Below are 21,572 nucleotides of genomic sequence, written 5' to 3'. Positions count from 1 at the left end.
CCCCATGCAGCACAGACCCTAACCACAGATGCATCAGACTATGCCCGGGGGGCACACCTGGATGACAAGTACATTCAGAGCCACTGGAGCCCAAGTCAAATTCATCTGCACATCAACCAAAAAGAGATGCTAGCTGTTCAGCATGCTCTAACAGCTTTCAGATACCTACTCTCACCAGGACCCCTGCTAATAAAAACAGACAACACCACAGTTATGTGGTACATCAACAAGCAGAGGGGAACCTACTCTTACCCACTCTGCAGGCTAGGCATGGCCCTGTGGAACACAGCCTTGGACATTCAGGTCCACCTGCAAGCTCATTTCCTGCCAGGCAAACAAAACTTACTGGCAGACGACTTAAGCAGAAATCTCCTAGACCCACACAAGTGGTAATTAGAGCCCAGCACCTTCAGCCTTCTGATCCAGAAATGGGGGACCCCAGAGGTGGATCTCTTTGCCTCCCCCTGCATTCACCAGCTCAGCAAATTCTGCACCAGGACACCTCACAGCAGGGCCTAGAAAGTGGATGCCCTATCCTTCCAGTGGGTAAACCTCTCAATCTATGCATTTCCCCCTCTGCCTCTTCTCTCAAGAATATTGCTCAAGATAAGACAGGACAAACCAAGGACAATCCTGATTGCCCCGGACTGGCCACGCTAGCACTGGTACCCTCTACTGCGCAGCCTGTCACCGGTGCCACCCTGGCACCTACCCCAGAGCCCGACCCTCCTCACTTAGCAGGGGGGACAGATCTTGCATCCACATCTGCAAACTCTGAATCTTGCAGCCTGGCTTATTCCTTGAATTCTCCCTCAGTAACCAGCCTAAGCAAGCAGGCGCTGGATGTCATTCTTGAAGCCAGAAGACCCAGTACAAGGAAATCCTATGCTGATAAGTGGAAAAGGTATTGCTCCTGGATTCAGTCTAAAGGAGAGGACACAGCTCTGCCCTCCCTACCTGTAATACTGGATTACTTAGCAGATCTACTTCACAGAGGCCTATCCTCCTCCTCCATTAAGATCCATGCCTCTGCCATCTTGGCTCATTACAAAACTAAGCCACTCCTCTTCTCTCACCCTCTCATCAAACCGTTCCTGAGAGGGGAAAATAACTTAAGGCCACCAAGGAGAGCACCCACCCCTGCTTGGGACCTTAACTTTGTACTGGAAAAGCTCAAGCTACCCCCTTTTCAGCCTGCAGCGTCAGCAGAGTTAAAATTCCTCTCTTGGAAAACAGCATTGCTTCTGTCCATCACTTCAGCTAGAAGAGTGTCTGAGCTACAAGCACTTTATGGCTGTGGAACCCTTCATTATTTTTCATGCTGACAGGGTCTCCCTCAGGACTAATCCTTCCTTTATAGTTAAAGTGGTGTCCAGTGTGGCTCTCAACCAATCTATCCATTTGCCAACCTTCTTTCCTAATCCTCAAATTAAAGGGGAAAGGATCCTGCACTCCTTGGACATGCACAGACAGCTGAGACTCTACCTGGATAGGACTAAACCATTCAGGAAATCTGACCAGTTACTACTTAGTTTTGCACCAAGGGCAGAGGGCAAGGCCATTTCAGAACTGAAAATTTCCAAATGGATAGCACACTGTATCCATTTCTGCTACAAACACCATGGGAAACCAACCCCTCAGGGGGTCAGAACACATTCCACTAGGGCAACTTCTACCTCTACAGCATTCCTCAGGGAAGTCCCTACCAGGGACATTCTGGAAGCTGCTACCTGGAGTTCTGTACACACATTCACCAAGCATTACCACCTGCCTATATTTTCCAAATCCAGGGTGGGTTTTGCAGCTGCAGTTCTGCAGTGCATATTAGCCAGCCCATACTCTTTTTGACTGCCTCCACCCTTTCTTCAGCTTTGGGAATCAACCCAAGTGTGATGACTGCAACAGCAAAACATGAAGAACATAGTACAGTTGTGTACACTTACCATAAATGTAGATGTTCGAGTGTATTCACTGTTGCAGTCCTGGTTTCCCTCTTTTCAGCCCCCTTCTCTCTATCTCTCTTTCTCCTCTCTGTGTATATTATTCACCCCTTAGGGGTACTGGTATTGGTATTTACTTTTTACTGGTGGTGATTTTCCCACTATAGCCTAGCTCCCTATTGGGGGGCTTCTGACATTTGGGGCAAGAAAAGCTGATGTAATGGCGTTGGCTGTTTTTATACAGCTAATGACCTGACATCAGTCCTGGAGTGACAGCAACCGACGCAGAAATACTTAAGTCTCTGGTATTTGGGCCAACTGAGGGCTAACTGCAGGCAGATAACCAAAGTGTGATTACTGCAACAGTGAATACACTCGAACATCTACATTTATGGTAAGTGTACATAACTGTACTTTCTATCTCCATCATATTAAGAATTTCAGAAAATCAGATGAACTGTTTATATCCTTCTCCAAGAACAAGCTTGGACAATCATCTAAGGTAACCCTATCAAAATAGTTAGAAGACTGCATTTAATTTGTGCAATTTCAACAACATTTGCAGAAAGAGTGCCTGTCAGTGACATATGCACTGCAACAATTTAGTCTTCAACTCCTGAGTATCTCACTACAAGTTAGATGTGCACTCTAGAATTCACACATCTTTCGTCTCTGCCACACTCAGGAATAGTCTTCCTTGAGACCACCCAGGTCCCTGTCAGGTAGCTTGGGAATCTGTCCTACATGTTGAATCAGATGAAAAAAAAGACAACATCGGATGCAAAAGTTATGTACTTACCATAACAACAGGTCTGTGTTGTCCTCTTTGTTTCAACTATCCTCCCTCCTTCTCCCTGCCAAATTGTCATAGTTTCCTTCTAGGGATCAGCCAGATCTCCTATGGACCTTCTCTAACCCCTTTCTAACTTTTACACTGTGTAGTGCTTAATACATTTTTCCTCCAAATACTTTCCTACATAGTGTGTCACCATTTTTGGTCATTCAAGCAAACTTGATCTGAGGTAATTCAGGCAGGAGAGAGGAATTGTGGATAGGGGAGGAGTCGGAGCTCTCTGATCCAATACTTTGGTATAAGGCACCAAGATCAGATCTGACAGCCTACTTGTTGAATAAGATGAAAAAAAGGCAACACTGATCCAGCATAGTAAGTGAAAACTTTTCTTTAACCAAGTAAGCATAATAGATATGCATTCCATTTTCATGAGCAACTTGGAGGCAATGTCTGGTTAAGTGACTTGCTCAAAGACACTCAGAGCAGGCAAGTGGATGCTCTGGTAAAGAAACCCAGAACTGCTGCAAAGTCTGAATCTAGTGTTACATAGTCTTAAACCTTTATATCAAACTGCCAAACAAAAAGATGCTTTTAGGTGATAAAAGTACACTGCTGTTTGGATTTAAAACATGACTGTTGTTTCATGTCTGTCTAGATATAGGTGTAGTTTGTTGGATTTACATCAAAGTGAGTGAGAACTGCTGAAGTTAACAATGTGCATTCAGTAGTCTGAAACTAGTATTGTAGCTGTTACTTTTTAAATATTTTTGTCCTAAATCATTTTATTATCCTTTTTTTAAAAGCTCCATGATTAACTATGTTGTTTTAAATTTGTTTAAATCCACCTAAAGTGATCTGATTTTATCCTAGTCACCATTCATCGCATCTGGGTCTAGGATTCGATATCGGTTCCATGCCAGCATACTTTAGACAACAGCTTGGCTCAAGTTCCTCCCCTCCCATGATGCTGTGCTGCCCTCTAACCCCTCAGATCTCGTTTGCCACGTTTGCTTGACAGACGCAGTTCGCTCAGTTCCTCTTGGTATTTCAGTATATTTGTGAGTAGGTGTATTTTTCTTGTGAGTTTTTCTGTCCTTTTCACTTAGTTTCTTTTAATTTAGTGCCTCGCTAGTTTATTTGCTAGTTTCCCAATCTGTTTTCCCCTTCTGTTGCTAACGTTAAGTTGTTTGGTGCCCTTTTTCCTTCTAGGGATAGTTGTTGTTTTATTTCTGGTTTTCTGTGAACTTTGTTAAATTTTATAAGGTTAGCTAGTGGGTAGTTTAATTGGATGGATATTTTAGTGCTGTGGGCCTGTTTTACTGTTTTGGTCTTCAGCTTTCCCTTTGGTGGTGTTTGCCTCAGCTTTTCTCCAGGTGTGAGAAACCTTTAGGCTTTAAGAGGTGCTCCTCATGTGGTCGGAAGATGCCTGTCTCCGACTTGAACAAGGAGTGCCTCTGTTGTCTTGGCGCTGACCATCTGGAGGTTGAATGTGGCATTTGTGCCGCATTCAGCCCCAGAAACCTGGTCGACCATTGAAATAAGCTTTATTGAAAGGCTTGGTTAAGGGAGATCCTTTAGTCAAGGAAACTTCGACCAAATCGGTCTCCTCCGGACATAAGAGAAAGGATCCCTCCTCCTCTGCTTCTTTGGGGGCGTTTCTTCCAAGCTACCCAGACTGTCTGATCCCAGGTCCCTGGATCTGACTCTAGCCTCTGCGATGTCTGTGAGGCTCTCAGATCCGAGGGCTTCCAGGGAGTCGACTCCTGGATCCAAGGCCTCGGGTTCCAGGTCTTTGGATCTGAGGGTTTTGCCCTTGACTCCCGGGCCCAAGGCTTCTAGTTCAAAGCCTTCGGATCTGAGCAAGACTACACTTGCTACGGATCTGACCCCCTTGGACCTGAGGGATTTGAGACCTACTTCCTTGGAGCCTCTAGTTCCCTTGGGCCAAATTCGGCCAGATCCTAGACCTGTACAAGATCCAATTATTGTGGAGGATTTTCCTGTGGTACCTCCAGGAGGGGATCAGTTATTTACCCCTCCGCACAGGGGCCGTTCTCCAGACTGTAGAAGGAGATCCGCGGGATTGCAGCACATGTCTGTTCTCCAGCGAAGTCTTCCATTTCTTCCTGGTCGTCCAGAAGTATCTTACCTGTAGACATGGAAAGGATGATATGGCCCTTCCTAAAGGCTCAAATTGAGTTGGGACTTTGGCTTCCCCAGCCCACAAGTTCAGGGAACCATCTCGCCCACCCCATTTACCTTCTCCTCATCTGACTTTACACTGATCCAGACTCTCAGGGGCCGGTGCGCTGTGTGGAAGTGATGGGGTCTCTGGGAACCTCTTTTGTCCCTACCCCATCAGGATCTATGGCCAGATCTGTTAACATTCCCCTGGGACAGGCAGGACCATCGGTGCAGGTTGTCGGCCCGGAGTCAGTGGGGACGGGTTCGGGCCTGGGTTTTCAGACCATTCTATGCCCCTCGGTACTTTGGTGCTTGGCAGCTGTGGGCCAGCTCTATCCAGAGGGTTGGAGGTTCTGGCAGGGTCAGCTCCCATTTCTGTTGTAGTATATCAACAGAAGAGGGGGATGGGGCCGCATCCAGTCCCTCCTCGTTCTGGGCAGTGGAAAGATCCCTCTCTGCAGTCAGAATAGCCTCACCCACTCGCCGTGCTCCTTCCCAGACCCAGAATTTGAGCAGACCCACTCATCTTACTCCCGGTCAGCCTGTCTGGTCTAGCCTGCAGGGGGCTCCTTCCTCTATCGAGTCTCCCCTCCAGCCCCCTGCAGAGGAAGTCCCTTGGACGAGGATATGTAAGAGGAGACATCTGGACTCCCCTATGGAGTCCCTCATGGAGGACACGGATGCTGATGAAGTGGACGGGTCCCCAAGGTCACCTCATAATGTCTCCTTCGGAGACATACTGGAGATCCTTAAAGCTAAGGGCAGTTAGTCTGCCCAGCTCCCGTCCTCTGAGGAAACCATATTTCTGGAGGCTTCCAGTATGGGCCCATCTACCTCTTGGGTGTCCTCCCCCCTGCTGACCCTTTAAACAGTTTTGTCACCAGCAGGGCCTGGAAGGAACCCGATACCATAGAGTCAGTGCCCAAAAGAGCCGATAAATTTTTAAGCCCTCCCTCAGATAAAGCCTTCTGGTCCATGGTGGTTCCTGTTGATGCATTTGTGGTGGCTGCCACCACCAAGAAAGAGCTGGTGGAGCAGAGTTCGTCTGTCCACCCTACCAACTGTGAATCGAGAGCACTGGACAGATTTGTAAAGCGGGTGTTTGCTTTGGCTTCTTTCAGCCTGTGAGCATTGAACTACTTGACTCATTTCACCCGTCTCCAGAGGGACTTGATTAAGGAACTTTCAACTTCCCTCGCAGAGTCCTTGTCTGCGGAGGAAGACTGCTTCTCCCAAGCTGGCCATTCTAACATCTATAGCCAACTCATCCATGAGATTAATCTCCAGTGTCGCAGAGGGTTCCTCACGGGTGGCAGGTACAGCCTTTGCCATCCAGGCCCCATGCCTGGCTGCATTTATGCGGGTTTGCAGAGGCCTTCAAAGCATCTTTCACCAAAGCCCCTATTGATGGTTCCACCCTTTTTGAACCCACCATTAAGGAGACTTTAACCCACAGTGAACAAGAGGGGAAGACGCTATCGGCTGTCGGGATCAAATTTTCTACTCCCCAAAGGTCCTTTTCTAAGACCCAAAAGGGGAATAGGAAGATGTGGTTCCAGAAGTCACAGTCTTCATTTTAGGAAGTTCAAAAGGATTCCTCTTCCAGGGGATGGAGGAGAGGTTTCAATGGTAGACACTGCCCTAGAGGCAGGGGAAGCCTTCAAAACCAGGGTTCTAGGGAACCATTCTCTGAGAAACCCTTTCAACACCCATGAGGCATTGCCCGACTATCCTGCCCTGGAGGCATTTGGGGGTCGCTTGGCATTGCACCCCTTAACCTGGACAAATATCACAAATGATCAATGGGTGCTAAGAATTATATCCAGGGGCTATTACATTCCCTTTTCAGAAATCCCACCAAAGAGCAGAGCTCTCCCAGATGCGCTACCCAGTCTGAGAGAGTTAGCCTGTCTAGAGGTCCCCAACCTCCTTTGAAAAAGAGCCATCCAAATTGTCCCCACGGGACAGAGAGGATCCAGAACTTGCTCCCGCTTCTTCTTAGTACCCAAGAAAATGGGGGACCTGCATCCCATTCTGGACCTCAGCCTATTAAACCTGTCTGTCAAGAAGTCAAAGTTTTGGATAGTCACTATGCTGTCCATTGTGCCTCTTTTGCACAAAAATGACTGGATGTGTTGTGGATCTCCAGGGTGCTCACTACCATATCAAAATAGACAGGTGTTTCAGGAGATTCCTCCACTTTCTCTTACGAGTCAATCACTTCCAGTTCAGAGCCCTACATACATTGAGGGAACACTTTCACTGGAAAGGCCAAGATTACTCAGATTCCAAGAAAAGGCTCAGGGATTTTCTCTTGCTCCCCCAGCATAGGCCCCTAGCTATCCCTCCTGTTTTAGATATATTAGATGATGTGTACACAGAAGCCAGCCTCAATCCAGATTCTTTACCTCCAGCTCCTGTTAAACCAGACAGGTATTACCGGGTTCCTGATTCACACCAGTTCCAATACAAAAGCCATACTGCTGACCCAGAAACTATTTCACAGGGTCCCAAGGGAATTAAGGCCTCTACTGCTAAAAACCCTTTACCTTCAGAGAGAGATTCCAGAGCTTTAGAAAGGTGGGGGAAAAAGGTGTATACCTCGGCCACTTTAACCATGAGGGCATTAAACTGTCAGTTCCATATGCTAAAGTATCAACAGTTTTTGTTATCTCAGTTGAAAACCAGAACAACCAGATTTAAATGAGTTGCAGGATTTGTTGCATGGTGCAGAGCAAGTGGGTAAACATACCTTGCAGTGTGGTTTTGATGCTTTAGAGGCCTCGTGTAGAGCTGCTGTTACGGGGTCTGTTATACGTAGACATGCTTGGCTCAAAGAGCAAGCCTTACCAGATCATGTCAAAGCTAAATTACTAGATGTACCTCTTCAAAAAGATGTATTGTTTGGTGTTAAAGCTGAGGAGGTAGTAAAGAAAATGGAGGAAAAAGCGAAATCAATGCAAACAGTGAAAGATTTCCTGCAGGTACAACCTCCACGTTTCAGCAGAAACTGGCCTTCAAAAAATTGGTCCTTTCCAGCCATGGACAGACCTCAAAGGGGCAGATACAGACGCCCAAGGGGTAGAGGGCAACCTCAAGGATCTTTCAGAGGCAGACAGTGGCAAGCACCAACCCCAAGAGGTGGAGAAGATAGATCACAGTCATTCAGAAAGCAGACACAATGACTTTCCCCTTTACCTGCCAAGCAAAGCTTTAATGGCAGCACCTTTGGGTGGAAAACTGGCATTATTCTCAAAACATTGGCATATTGTTACAAAAGACAAATGGATTCTGGACATTATAGACAGAGGCTACAGGTTCCACTTTCACACCCTTCCAAAAATGAGAGGCATGCCAAACCTGCCACAAAATCAAAGGGCAGAGGCACAAAAACAAATTTCAGCTCTCATGGACATGAAAGCGATTCAAGAGGTACCTGCAAAAGAACAAGGTCAAGGGTTTTATTCCAGACTATTCCTGGTACCAAGGAAAGACAAAGATTGGAGACCTATCTTAGACCTATCCATCCTAAACTCATATTTACAGGTACCAAAATTCAAGATGCTCACATTACAGCAGCTTCTTCCCATGCTGGGCAAGGAGTCTTGGCTGGTAACATTGGACCTCAAGGAGGCATACCTACATGTCCCTATCAGACAAGATTGCAGAAGATACCTCAGATTTCTTGCAGGTTCAACCCATTATCAATTCTCTGCATTGCCCTTTGGCTTATCTACTGCGCCCAGAGTGTTTATGAAATGCCTGGCATCAGTAATCGCCTTCTGCAGACTTCGAGGAATACAACTATACCCATATCTGGATGACTGCCTGATCCAAGCGGACAGCAAGGACATACTTCTGAAACACCTGGCGTTTGTAATAAAACTGTTAAACTTTCTGGGATACACAGTCAACAAAAAGAAATCAAAACCAATACCCTCTCAACAAATAATTTTCTTGGGTGCCAGCTTGAATACAACCACCCAGATGGCCTACCTCACGCCAGACAAACAAGGGCAACTGTCTCAATACTTCAGCAAAATGGCAACCTTCACCAGGCTGACTGCAAGGAAAAGTCCTGCAGGCTCTGGTTTTCATGGCATCTTGCATCCTACTGATCCCATGTGCAAAGCAGCATATGAGGAAACTTCCATGGTACCTAAAAAACTTATGGTCTCAACACAGCCACAGCTTGGAAACAATTATACCACTCATTCCATGCCTTCAAAAGGAATTTCTGTGGTGGGCTCAAGCATGCCAAAGAAACATAGGTCTCCCTTTCTGCGTACCTCAAGCAACTCAAATCATCACAACAGACACCTCAGACTACGCCTGGAGGGCACACATGACAGATCTGTGCATTCAGGGAAAATGGTCCCAAAAAGAGAAGCACCTACACATCAACCAAAAGGAAATGCTAGCAGTGCAAAATGCTATTATGGCCTTCAAAGACCTACTGCATCCAGGCCAGCTATTGATAAGGACAGACAACACCACAGTAATGTGGTACATAAACAAACAGGGGGGGAACTCATTCGTACCCCCTGTGCAGACAAGCCATGACCCTATGGAACACAGCACTGGAATTACAAATTCAACTTCAGGCACAATTCCTGCCAGGGAAGGAAAACACACTGGCAGACAGCCTAAGCAGAAATATGACAGATCCACACGAATGGAAGTTACATCTTCAAGTTTTCACAAAGATAACTCAGGCACGGGGACAGCCAGACATAGATCTCTTTTCTACCCACAAAAAATTACCAATTGAAAAAATTTTGTTCAAGGACCTATCATCCACAAGCCTGGAAAGTGGACGCACTTTCTTTCAATTGGACAACGTTGACAGTCTATGCCATTTTGCCTCTTCCTCTGCTGCCCAAAGTTGTATTAAAAGCCAGAGCAGAGAGGCCGAAAATGATTCTCATTGCTCCAGATTGGCCAAGACAACACTGGTATCCGCTTCTGAAAAGCCTGACACATTCCCCACCATGGATCTTACCTCTAGTCCCTCTTCTGTTGTCCCAGCACAACTTCAAGACTCTTCACAGCCAGCTCAAAACCCTAAATCTAGCTGCATGGAGAATCCCTTGATTTCCCAACAGACCCTCCTCTCCAAGGAGGTGTAGGATGTCATCTTGGAGGCCAGAAGACCTTCTACTAGAAAAGCCTACTCCGCCAAATGGAAATGATTTTGTGCCTGGAATCAGGAAAAAGGCCAGAATCCTTGGGTAATAAATTTACCTCAAATTTTACAGTACCTAGCTGAGATGTTAAACAGTGGACTTTCCTTCTCCTCCATCAAAATCCACGCTTCAGCCATTTCTGCACAATACAACACAGATCCTCCTTTATTCTCTCATCCTCTCTTAAGACAGTTCCTCAGAGGGGCAAAGAATATAAAACCCCCAAGGAAACCACCAGTCCCTGCTTGGGACCTCAACTTCATATTGGAAAAGCTGATCCTTCCTCCTTTCGAGCCAGCTGCTTCAACAGAACTACAATACTTGTCATGGAAAACAGCCTTCCTTCTGGCTATCATCTCAGCACGCAGGGTTTCGGAACTACAGGCCCTCATGGCTGAGCAACCTTTCATCATTTTCCATCAGGACAGAGTTTCCTTATGAACCAACCCTACCTTTATGCCAAAGGTAGTATCCAGTGTAGCTTTGAATCAGACTATCCACTTACCTACCTTTTACCCTAATCCACAAAACAAAGGGGAAAGACTACTTTATTCCTTAGACATTCACAGACAACTTCATTATTATTTGGACAGGACAAAGCCATTCAGGAAATCCGAGCAACTCTTTGTGTCCTATGCTACAGGTGCTCAAGGAAAGGCTATTTCCAAACAGACAATCTCAAAATGGATAGCCCACTGCATATGCTTTTGTTACTCATTTCATGGAAAAGCTGTGCCTTCCAGCATCAGATCCCACTCCACCAGGGCCACAGCTACCTCTGCAGCTTTCCTTAGGGGGGTTCCTACCAAGGACATTTTTGAAGCAGCCACTTGGAGTTCAGTGCACACTTTCTCCAAACACTATCACCTTCCACTTTACTCTAAATCTAGAGCGGGATTTGCCACAGCTGTCTTGCAGGGCTCCTCCTAGTTCCACTTAGTGCCTGCCACCCCTACTTAGCTTTGGGATTCTTCCCACATGTAATGACTGCAGCTGTATGCACGATGAACATAGTACAGTTTTGTACCTACCATAAATGTAGATGTTCGAGTGCTCATACAGCTGCAGTCCAGGTTCCCCCCCCCCTCCATCCCCACTTAGGACAGGCTTTATGACAAACACCTTCTCATACAACCTATTTGGGGTATTCTTTTATGGTGTATTTGCTTGCAACTACTGTTTTTTGATTATTCTATATTGCATGATTACATAAGTTTATGTTTTGCCTTCCATCTGGGGGCACCTGACATCTGGGGCAAGAAAAACTGAAGAAGATGGCATCGGCTGCCTCTTTTATACCCCTGCCGCACTGACGGCAGGGAAGAAGCAACGACAACCGATGCTGGACCTAGACTTTGGAATTCGGCCGACCGGGGACCCCCCTGACGGCAGGATAACCCATCTGTAATGACTGCAGCTGTATGAGCACTCGAACATCTACATTTATGGTAGGTACAAAACTGTACTTTCTCTCTTCCCAGTCCTACAGCCACAGTGACCACGGATGCTTCCCTCCTAGGGTGGGGGGGGGGGCACATTTTCAGGGAAAGACTGTCCAAGGCACATGGTCTCATGCAGAGACCAAACTGCACATAAACGTTCTGGAGATGAGAGCAGTCCTTCTGTCTTTGTAAGCCTTCCAGGACTACCTCCCTTTCAGAACGATAGCAGTTCATTCAGACAACATGGTTGTTGTATGGTACATAAACAAGCAAGGGGCACACGTTCTTATCTGCTGTGTCACAAGGCCGTGAGAGTTTAAGAATGGGTGATGTCCTCGGGGTGCTTTCTTCTTGCAAAGCACCTTCCTAACGTGTCCAACATGCTGGATAACAAGCCACGTAAGGCTATTCTGACCCCACACGAGTGGTCCCTGAATCCTTTAGTGGTGAAGCAGATCTTCCATCGGTGGGGCCAACAAAGCTGCAATCTGTTTGCATCTTCTCTCAATCACAAATGCAGCAGTTACTTTGCCTTGATCCCCCCAGAGGGGGAGTCCCCACCCCAGGGATGCACTGATTCATGATTGGCCTCTGTGTCTCCTTTACGCATTCCCACCATTGCCCTTAATTCACAGAGTTCTTCAGAAAGACAGATGCCTCCGGATGCAGTTGATCCTCATTGCCCCCTTCTGGCATTGGCAGGTGTGGTTCCTCCTCTTACAGTCTCATCTGAAGCAGCCACCTTGGGTACTCAAACCAATTCCGGATCTAATCTCCCATCCGGCGCTGCGACCATTCCTGAATCTGCAGACCCTCCGTTTGATTGCGGGGTTTGACCAATTCAGTGATTTTGGCTAAGTCCAGGCTAGCATCGCCTGTAAGGGATATTATCCTTGCTTCCCAGAAGTCTTCCACGAAAAGAGTTTACAGAAGTAAGTGGAAGGGATTCTCTATCTGGGTGTGAGATAGGAATCTTGATCCATTTTCGGTTCCTATTCCTGATATTCTGCTTTACTTGGCCTCTCTTTTTAAGTTGGGTGCTAGTTTCTCCACGATCAAAGTTCAGTTGGCAGCAATTTCCAATTTTCATCTCAACAGCAATCCTACCTTTTCTTCTCAGCTCTGAAAGCCTTTTTGAAAGGTGTGTTTTTGTTAGGACCCTCCTCCTCCATGGGATCTTTCTTTTGTGCTGCAGTTTTTAAATAAGTCCGCCTTTGAGCCTGCTATATTCTGCAGTGTTAAATTTCTTTCTTGGAAAACTACTTTTTCAGTGGCTATTACCTCAGCTAAGAGAGTATCAGAGTTGCAGGCTGTTACAATTAAACCTCCTTACTTAATATTTCATAAAGATAGAGTGGCTTTGAAACCCAATCCCTCTTTTATGCCCAAGGTGTGGTCACTGAGGCGAATCTCAATCAGTCAGTCCAACTTCTGGTGTTCTTCCCTAACTATACTAATAAAGAAGAGCACATTTTACATACGTTAGATGTTCATTGTCAGCTCCGTTTCTATTTACATAGAACTAAATCCTTTCGGCTCTCAGACCAATTATTTGTGGCCTTTTCACCTAGCAGGTAGGGCCAAGTGGTGTCAAAGATTACTGTTTCCCATTGGATTTCTTAGTGCATTTCCTCCATTTACTCCTCATGTGGTTCTCCTTTGCCTGGACCAGTTAGGGCTCATTCCACCAGGGTGGTAGCCACTTCAGCCACATTCGTAGCCCGACAATCTTTGGATGACATTTGTGCAGCAGCAACTTGGTCTTCTCCTTATACTTTTATTTCCCATTACAGACTTGACCTGATTTCTAGAGGAAGGGCTTCCTTTGGCTCCACAGTTCTCCGGTATGTCCTTCCTTCAGACCACCTAAGGTTTTTGGTAGCTGAGGACTGTGACCCAGACATGATGAATGGTAACTAGGATAACAAAAGATTAATAGTTATGTACTCACCATAACTTGGTACCTGTGTTATCTTTAGTCACCATTCATCATGGTCTCAACCTCCAGCCCCCTTCCTGAAGGATTAGCAGGATTTTGGTGGACATTTGTTGATAGCAAGCTCCTTCTGTCTGTCTTCTTTCACTAGCGCAAACTCGATCTGAAGGGTTAGAGGGCAGCAGAGCATCATGAAAGGGGAGGAGCTTGAGCTAAGCTTTTGTCTAAAGTATGCTGTCTTGGATCCGATGTCGGATCCTAAACCGAGACTTGATGAATGGTGACTACAGATAACACATATACCAAGTTATGGTGATTACATAACTTAATTTTACATAGTGACTGCAAAGTCACCCTTTCTGGTAGAAGTACATAATGACATTTCAAACTCATACTTCATGAAGTGGAATAATAGGACTGGTATTGAAAGTCTGGGATAAAAAAGGATCTGGAATGGCAAGTTGTTAGCATGTGTTGAAACTCATGAGAATTCAGATGGAACTGGGAGTTCAACTGAAATGTGTTCTACTGTCCATCTTAATTTAGCACCGAGAAAAGAATGAAAAAGGAAATAATGGTTCAGGAACCAACAGAAAAAATAGCAGTGCAAGTCTGATGGCACATTTCTGTTTTATTTTGTATTATTACTAATTAGTATTTAGAGTACACCACTGGTTTATGTAAAAGTAGTTATTAGTATGAATCAGTAATAGTAAGCCTTTTTAACTGAAAAGTAATTTGATTTTCTAGAGCACTTGAACTTCAGCCATTTTCACTGAAGCCCTTGTTACGACGAGCTATCGCATATGAAACCACTGAACGATACAGACAAGGATACGTTGATTTCAAAACTGCACTTCAGATAGACAGTGGTATCCAGTCAGCAAGTGACGGTGTTAACAGGTATATAGTTCAGCATTTTCTTTAACTGATCAAATGTAATTTGTACTTTAGATTCTGTTCTACTCCATTATAATCTTTGATTTGGGGCATACAGTAATGTTAATCATAAGAAAAGAAATAAGAGACACAAAAAATGTACTGTTATTCCTGTTACACTGGGTTGTAAGGGAATAGCCTAGCATAATGAAAATTTTGAATTACATTTGTGCTTTGGATGCTGTAAATGGAGAAATTTGGTTCCTTCTTGCTTTAAGGGCCTGTCCTAGTGAAAAACTGGTAGGTGGTGTTCTTTTGCTGTCCTCAGCTTAGCTAAGTTTTTTTTCTTTCATCTTTGCTTCAGTTTTATAGCAAACCTGACCACAAAAAAAAAAATTGCTGGCACAGAAATGAATTTCGGAACTGCAGTACTGACTGATGGGCATCTTCCAACCATGCCTCTTAATACTGTGCTCCAGGGTGGAATCCCCTTCACCCCGCCTCAGCCACACGTCCATGCTCTGGGCTGTGAGAGCATGTCTAGGCTGACCCCAGCTCAGTTTTCTCTACCACTCACATACTCAGATCTTGATCCTTACATTTGTTGTGGAAAAACTTTCTTGCTTGATGCTTAAGAAGTTGTCTTTTAAAGTGTTGCTACAGCCCCCACATTATGAACTTGGATTCATGCCATTATTTTCTCCAATGTCTGAATAAGGAGCACAGAGTGAAGCAGTCCCGTTAGTCCTAGCATTTCAGCTCAGCCACCAAGAAATAACGCAGAGAGTACTAGAAGTCTTCCTGACTTCACTCAGTGCGAAGGTTGAGAGTGCCACTACAGTACAAAGGATCACCAGAAATTCCTTACATCTGATCTCAGGTCTGTTGCTGAACACAGAGGAAAAGCAAAGGAGCAAGTGGCTCGACAATGGTCATGCCATACTTTATGTAAGTCAGACCTCATAATGGTCCTTTGGGATTCATGTGCTGCCAGCTGCTCCCCAGCTAGCAGGGGATCAAATGGACACCTGGCAGTCTTTTGTGGGAATATTTGACTATAGCTGTAAGGTAAATCATAAGATTTGGGACATATCCCCGCTTACTTGTGTCATCTCCAAGCAAGAATCTCTACAAATAGGAGCTTCCTTCTCTGTAGGTACTAGTGCAGACTGAAGAGGAAATAAAGTTTATCCAACAAAAGTGAGTTAGCAAGCAGAAGGGGACTGTGCTTCTCATTCTTCTGAAAGTAAGGTTCATGGAGAGACTTTGCTAGTTAAACCTTTTCCAGTGTTCCAAAGGAAAATGCTTGAGAGACAAAAAAGCACAGGAGTTGACTAGAAGAATTGGCAGTACCTGGTTTGCTGGGGTGGGATGTAAAGGTGAACTAATTATATGTAGAATTAGGATGTTTTCTTTTTTTAATTTTACAAGGATGAATGTCTACATTACTACCTTTGGATTAAGCTGTAAGCAGGTGTTTTTGTAAGCATGTAGGCTTTAAAAGTTAGACAAAATGATAAAAGCCATGAAAATACTAAGTCTCTAACAACTGCAAATATACTAGCTTGTCTGTTTTCCACTGGCAAATGTTCAGTGGAGTTGAGATGTCTGCAACTGAGGCCAGTTGTGTATTCTTTTCTGAGTGAAATTTACAATGACTCATTGCTGAGTACTTTTCCATGGAGACAAACTGTCTGCAGGTGCAGGCAGTTATTCCTGAGAATTTTGAGTATTCCTTTCTGAGGGAAAGCAAAATTTAAAGGTACAATGGCAAGCAGTTTTTATGGAAATTGTGGGATGCCTTTATTAAGTTATCACTTAAGATACAGGCAAACATATATTAACAGACAGGGAGACAAACCATTTTAACATAGTTCAATATTAATACAATATACTTCACGTGTATTTTCTTTGCTACTATCACAAATCCAACATTACAAAAAAATTAGTGAATTCCTGGCTTCCCTTAAACCTAACTCCTCCTCTTGAGCCTGATTATGCATGTGTTGTTCCCACAGTTTCCATTTAGTTCTATGTAATTTGGTCCTCCTTCCTTTTTCTAAAGATCCCTTTTCCATTTTTTTCTCTTCTATAATATTCAGTACCTCAAGTGCAGCTGGTGTAGACATTGATTTCCATTTTCTAGTAATTACCTTTTTGGTAGCCAACAGAATTAAACTTAATAAGGCCTTACTATGTATAGGCAATTTAGATCCTGTATCCCAGCTCAAAAGAATAATTTGCTTACTTAGAGCCATTTACTTACCCAGTATTTCTGATAAGAGTACTCTGTAGGGAACTTTTAAAATCTGCCAAGTCATTACACTTCTAAATCATATGTTCCCACTTACTTTTTTCTTTTTCATCATACCTGTAACATTTGCAATCTAACCGAGGAAAATTTCTTTGAAGTCTGTTTGGGGTATGCCAGTACCTATGCAAACAGTTCCAAAGATCCTAAACCTTCTGGACTTAGTTGCATACTTGGGAGCCATACATATGTCTTTCCATTGTTTCCTTGTAAATTGCTTTTCCATTCTGTCTTCCCAGTCTTTTCTTACCTCCTCTGATTGATTCTTATAGTTATCATGCAATATTTTATATGCCCTACTAATTATCCTTTTTTTAACAGCTGCACCTGTTCTAGTGTCAGCAAAAAACTCTACCAGAGCAGGTCTTTCACTGAAAATTCCTCTATCCCTTTTTCTTTGCCTGTGCTCTGAGATCAAGCCCTGGTAGGGAAGGCTGTCTCTAGGTTGCAACCTGAATGTCTTCTTGGCCTCATCCCACTCTGATAGCTTTCCTGCTTGAGTTATTTCCTCCCAATATTTTGGTTCCTTTTCCAGGTTTTCCCAGTAAATTGCAGCCCCCTCTTGGCTATTTTCTGTACCCCTACTTGCAGACATCCCTATTGGCAAAATCTTCTTTCTCCATTCTCATATTGGCTTATCTCTTAGAGTACTTTGCTACTTTATAAATGTAATATTATGTATGGTTTTATTATCCTTAAGGATCTGCATACAAAATTCCTCTCTCTCTCTCTCTCTCTCTATATATATATATATATATATATATATATATATATATATATATATATATATATATTTCTTTAAGTTCTCTCTTGCTTCATCTTCATCCCTTTCCACTTTGAATTATAACCTTCTACTTATGTTAAGTATATGAACCTTAACTATGTAGCTGTAAAATATCCCTTCAAATCAGGTAAACCTAAACCACCTTGTTCAGTTGGAAGGATCAAAGTATCCCACTCAACTCTTGCTATCTTTTCCTCTCAAATAAATTCCTTCAATTCATTATTGTCCATAGTCTCTTCCCACATATCCATAGTTGTCATAACAGAAGCCTTTTTAATTCCTACTCCTATATAGTTCATCTTATTATGTTCACATAAATATTCACCATTGCTGAATCAATTTGTGTGTGGGTACATAATTTACAGTTCTAACCTTTGCTTTAGCTTCATTAATTTTATATCCTGAAAAGATTTGAAACTGTCTCAGAATGTTCCACAACACTGAGATGTCTTTTTCTGGATGTATCAGGTGCAAAATAATTGCAAATAAAGCCAACTTTTCTTGATTACCTTAGATATATCCTTGTATTTCTGAATTCCTTATTTTCTTTTCCAGTGGCTCTAAATATAAAGCAAATAAAGGGGAAAAGGGACACCCCTGCCTGGTTCCTGTAGTCAAACACAGCTCATCTGAGAGGAACCCTCCCACTTTAAGTCTTGCCTGTGATCCTTCATATATTCTTCTAATTAACCCCCTCCTCCTCCCAACAAATACAAATATATGCGAGAGATGCAACTATATAGCCAAACTGGAGGCTGAGCTCTCTCAATTCAGTACTGGCAAGACCAGTCAGGAGGAGAAGGTAACCACGCACACCACAAACCCAGTCTCACATAGAACTATCACAACTGCAAACCAAACACAAAAACATACTTGGAGGCGCTGATTAAAAATCTACCAAAACAACAGAGGCCTCCAAAGCAGACACCCAAGCAACCACCACCTCAAGACATAACACATGCAACACATAATTCACAAAGTCAGTGTGCTAAACAGTCACAGCCCTTAAGGCCAAACAACATGCCAGACACACTTGTAATAGGTGACTCCATAGTCAGGCACACTGACGTCCCGCTCACTAGACTGAACAAGGAGAGGTTCACAGTAAGCTGCCTGTCGGGAGCTAGAGTCCGCCACATAACACAAGCACTCAGGTCACTCCACAGCAAGTACAAATATGACTCAGTCATTGTACATGCCGGTGTGAACGACCTGAGACGTACCTCCCTGGACTACATGAAAAGAGACATAGAGGAGCTCTCTGATTATATAGCCCAGGCCGGTATGACCCTGACCCTGAGCAGCATCTTCCCCTCACCAAGAATGATGCCACAGTACAAAGACAAAATGATCAGTTTTAACAATTGGCTTAATTACTGGTGTCATTCTAAGGGGATCCAGTGTCTGTCTACTTGGGATGACATGCTTGACAAGCCATGCTGCTTCGCAAGGGATGGTTTGCACCTGTCACCCCTGGGCTTCTGGATATTGGCCAAGGCTCTTGCCACCCCCATAGTGCCTTTTTTAGGCAAGGTTCAAATGACAAAACTACCTCCCTAGAAAACACAAGTGGAAAAAAACTAAGGGTAATGCTTCTCAATGCCAGAAGTCTAAACCTCAAGATGCACGCCCTCGAAGCCCTCCTCAGTATGGAGAACATCGATGTCTGTTCAGTGACTGAAACCTGGTTCAAGGCTCCTGACAGCACCCCAACACTATCAGGTTTTACCTCATATCATGCTTTCCGGCCCCAAAACTTGGACCGAACCACAAAAGGAGGGGGAGTATCCATTTTCATCAAAGATACCCACACCTCCAGGTTAGTGGCAACGCACGAAGCATTGGAGTCTATCCAGGTGCAACTAACCATAGGCAAAACTGCCTTACAGTTTGTAGCATGCTACAGACCACCCTCTCAAACTCAGGAACCCCACACAGCCTTCCTGAAGACACTGGAGAGTATGAATGTCTCTCCAAATACCATCATTTTGGGAGACTTCAACTACCCAAACATAGACTGGGAACATTACTCAAGCCCCAACACTCTAGCCCAAAGGTTCTTAGAATTCATAAACTCAAATGCAATGGAACAACTAGTTACCATTCCCACAAGAGGAGACAATATACTAGACCTGATCATCACAAACATGGGGACAAAATGCTCCACACCGGAAGTACATCCCTCTTTGGTAAGATCAGACCATAAATTAATCTCACTGGAAATCCACATCCCGCCCCCACCCCCTGCACAAAAGACCACAGTGAAGAACTTCTCGAAAGCAAACTTCACACTTCTTAAGACTGAAGTGGTATTTTTCAAGGCCCCTGGGCCAGTGGAAACCACAATCCACACTGCTGAATCCTTTGCAAATGCCTTCTATGGGCACCTTCAAGAATGCATGGATCATGCAATCCCAAATAAAACCAAGACCCATTCCCCCAAAGGCAGGCGCCCGTTCTGGTGGACCCCAGCCATAAACAAACTTTACAACAGGAGGAGGAAGCTACTACATGACAGAGCAAAATCCCTTAAAGGGAAGGCATCTCTGATCAGTACTAGCAAAAAACTACGATCACTCATAAAATCATCCAAGGCCAACTTTGAGAGAAAAATCGCAAAAGACACAAAAGACAATCACAAGGCCTTCTTTAGCTATGTTAGAAACCTGGGTGGAAACTCTCAGATATGCTCAGAGTTAGTCCAAAATGACACAAAATACACTGAACCCACTGACATCGCCAACATTCTGGCAGACAGGTTCAGTGCAAATTTCTCCTCCCCCTCCCCCCCAAAAGGTGAAATAACTATCCCAGCAGAGTGTAGCCTCCCTAACATCTCAGATGCCCAGGTGAGAGCCGCCTCTCTAAAGCTAAAAACACAGCATCAATGGGACGGATGGTGTCCCGGCTGTGTGCTACATGAACTCCAAGAGGAACTAAACCCACACATAAGGCTGCTGTTTAATCTTAGCCTTACCACAGGATACGTACCCAAAGAGTGGCATACGGCAACAGTGGTCCCACTTCACAAAGGCGGTGCTTCTACGGACCCTGGAAATTACCGCCCCATAAGCTTGACGAGCCTGGTCTGCAAAGCTATGGAGAGGATCATTATGGAACTCATAAACAAAGACATCGGGGACCTACAGACATTGGATCCTACCCAATTTGGCTTTGTCAAGGGCAGATCCTGCCTTTTGAACTTGGTCGACTTTTTTGAAACAGTCACTAAGGCCATTGATGAGGGTAAGGCAGTTCACACAGCCTACCTTGACCTTGCAAAAGCCTTTGACACAATACCCCACTCGGGCATCATAGACAAACTCACCAGCTTAAATGTAAACCCATATGTCACAAGATGGGTTGCAAACTGGCTCAAGGACAGAACCCACAAGGTCAGAGTTGCTGGAGCTATGTCAGACTCTAAGCCAGTCACAAGCGGTGTCCCACAGGGCTCAGTCCTGGGACCCCTCCTGTTCGGCATTTATTTTTCCGAGGTACAGGCAAACCGAGGAGGATTGTGGCTGACAAAGTTCGCAGATGACTGCAAACTGGGCGCCATAATTGATAGTCCAGCGGACACAAACATCCTTCAGAGAGGCCTCATAGAAATGGATAATTGGTGCCAGAGCCATGGCCTTAAGCTGAACGCCAAAAAATGTATAGTCATACCCTTTGGGAAAAACAAGGTACCGACAAATTACCACATAGGAGGTAATCCATTAAGTACGGAAGAGGTAATCAGGGACCTAGGGACCCAGGTTGACAGTAACCTCTCATTTGACACTCACATTGCCAAAGTGGTTAGGAAGACCTTCTATATTGCCCACCTTATCATGAAGGGTTTCACATCTAGATCAAGAGAGGTCATTGTGCCCTGTACTCTTCTCTTATCAGGCCAATGATTGAGTACAATGCCCCATTTGGGATGTATCTCACCCGACACCTGCAGCAGTTAAAAAGACCCCAAAAGTTCCTCACCAAGAGGATAAAGGGTCTTAAACATATGTCATATGCTGCCCGACTGAAAAAACTCCAGCTCTATTCAGTCGCATACCGACTACTCAGAGGTGATCTGTGCCTGACGTACAAGGCCATGTCCAATCCTGAGTTAATG

At 44.5% G+C, this 21,572-nt stretch overlaps 1 protein-coding gene across 1 annotated transcript in view; it reads left to right on the top strand.

The window, feature by feature from the left end:
• SPAG1 (sperm associated antigen 1) overlaps positions 1–21,572 on the top strand; it is a 3,545,022-nt gene that overhangs the window by 2,565,584 nt on the left and 957,866 nt on the right. Inside the window, exon 12 of the mRNA XM_044075164.1 lies at positions 14,232–14,384. Within this exon, the coding sequence (XP_043931099.1) occupies positions 14,232–14,384 (153 nt within the window). The remainder of the gene's footprint in view (positions 1–14,231; positions 14,385–21,572) is intronic.

The sequence above is a fragment of the Protopterus annectens genome, chromosome 6.part0 (genome assembly GCF_019279795.1).
Source record: "Protopterus annectens isolate FY-2018-M chromosome 6.part0, PAN1.0, whole genome shotgun sequence".
Classification (NCBI taxonomy): Eukaryota; Metazoa; Chordata; order Ceratodontiformes; family Protopteridae; genus Protopterus; species Protopterus annectens.
The sequence above is the reverse complement of the archived record's forward strand: the minus strand, read 5'-3'. Positions and strand labels throughout refer to the sequence as shown.